The 640-nt window shown below is 50.3% G+C and overlaps 1 protein-coding gene across 1 annotated transcript; it reads left to right on the forward strand.

Annotated features, from left to right (window-relative positions):
- Positions 1 to 145: 145 nt before the first annotated feature.
- WHR41_09702 (uncharacterized protein) lies at positions 146 to 640 on the forward strand (the record flags this gene model as incomplete). The annotated part of the gene is made up of 1 exon (XM_069378303.1): positions 146 to 640. A coding segment is annotated over one exon (495 nt), but the record flags the coding sequence as incomplete, so codon positions are not given.

Genomic DNA, 640 nt, shown 5'->3' on the forward strand with positions numbered 1-640 from the left:
TCATCTCCATAACTTCATTTGGCACCCGTCAACCTTGTTAGTCGACCCACACACCATACAAGAGAGACTGCAAAATATCAACATGGGTAACTACTCTTGTTCGTCAGCTCTGCAAAGGTGAGAAACTGCCCGCATCAATCCCGAGATGCCTCGCAGCGAGTGTGAATCCTGGTCCTCCAACAGCAATTTCCATCCTGGCGCCGAATACGACCTTTGTGGCTGGCTGGCAGAAGGCATTTATCACACTGTCATTGCTGCATCACACAAAAAATCCCAGCAGCAAGTCGCCATCCTCAGATCACTCCCGTTCGAACATCTGGAATGCGGTCTGCGCATCTTGTGCGTGATCAAGCTGCTCCGTCACTTTCACCACGAAAACATAATTCCGGTCTTAGACGTCCCTCGACCGCACAACTCTGAGTCCTGTCAAGAGGTCTACATTGTCCAAGAGCTGATGGAAACGGACATGCAGTCGCTCATAATGGACGGCAATCAGGAACTGTCCGACGACCACTGCCAGTATTTCCTCTATCAAATCCTCCGTGCGTTGAAAGCAATACATTCTGCTGGCATCGTTCACTGCAATCTCAGCCCTTCAAACCTGCTGATCAACACCAATTGCGACCTCAAGGTGTCCGGT

Source organism: Cladosporium halotolerans, assembly GCF_011745625.1.
Source record: "Cladosporium halotolerans strain TM138-S3 chromosome Unknown Sca634, whole genome shotgun sequence".
Lineage (NCBI taxonomy): Eukaryota > Fungi > Ascomycota > Dothideomycetes > Cladosporiales > Cladosporiaceae > Cladosporium > Cladosporium halotolerans.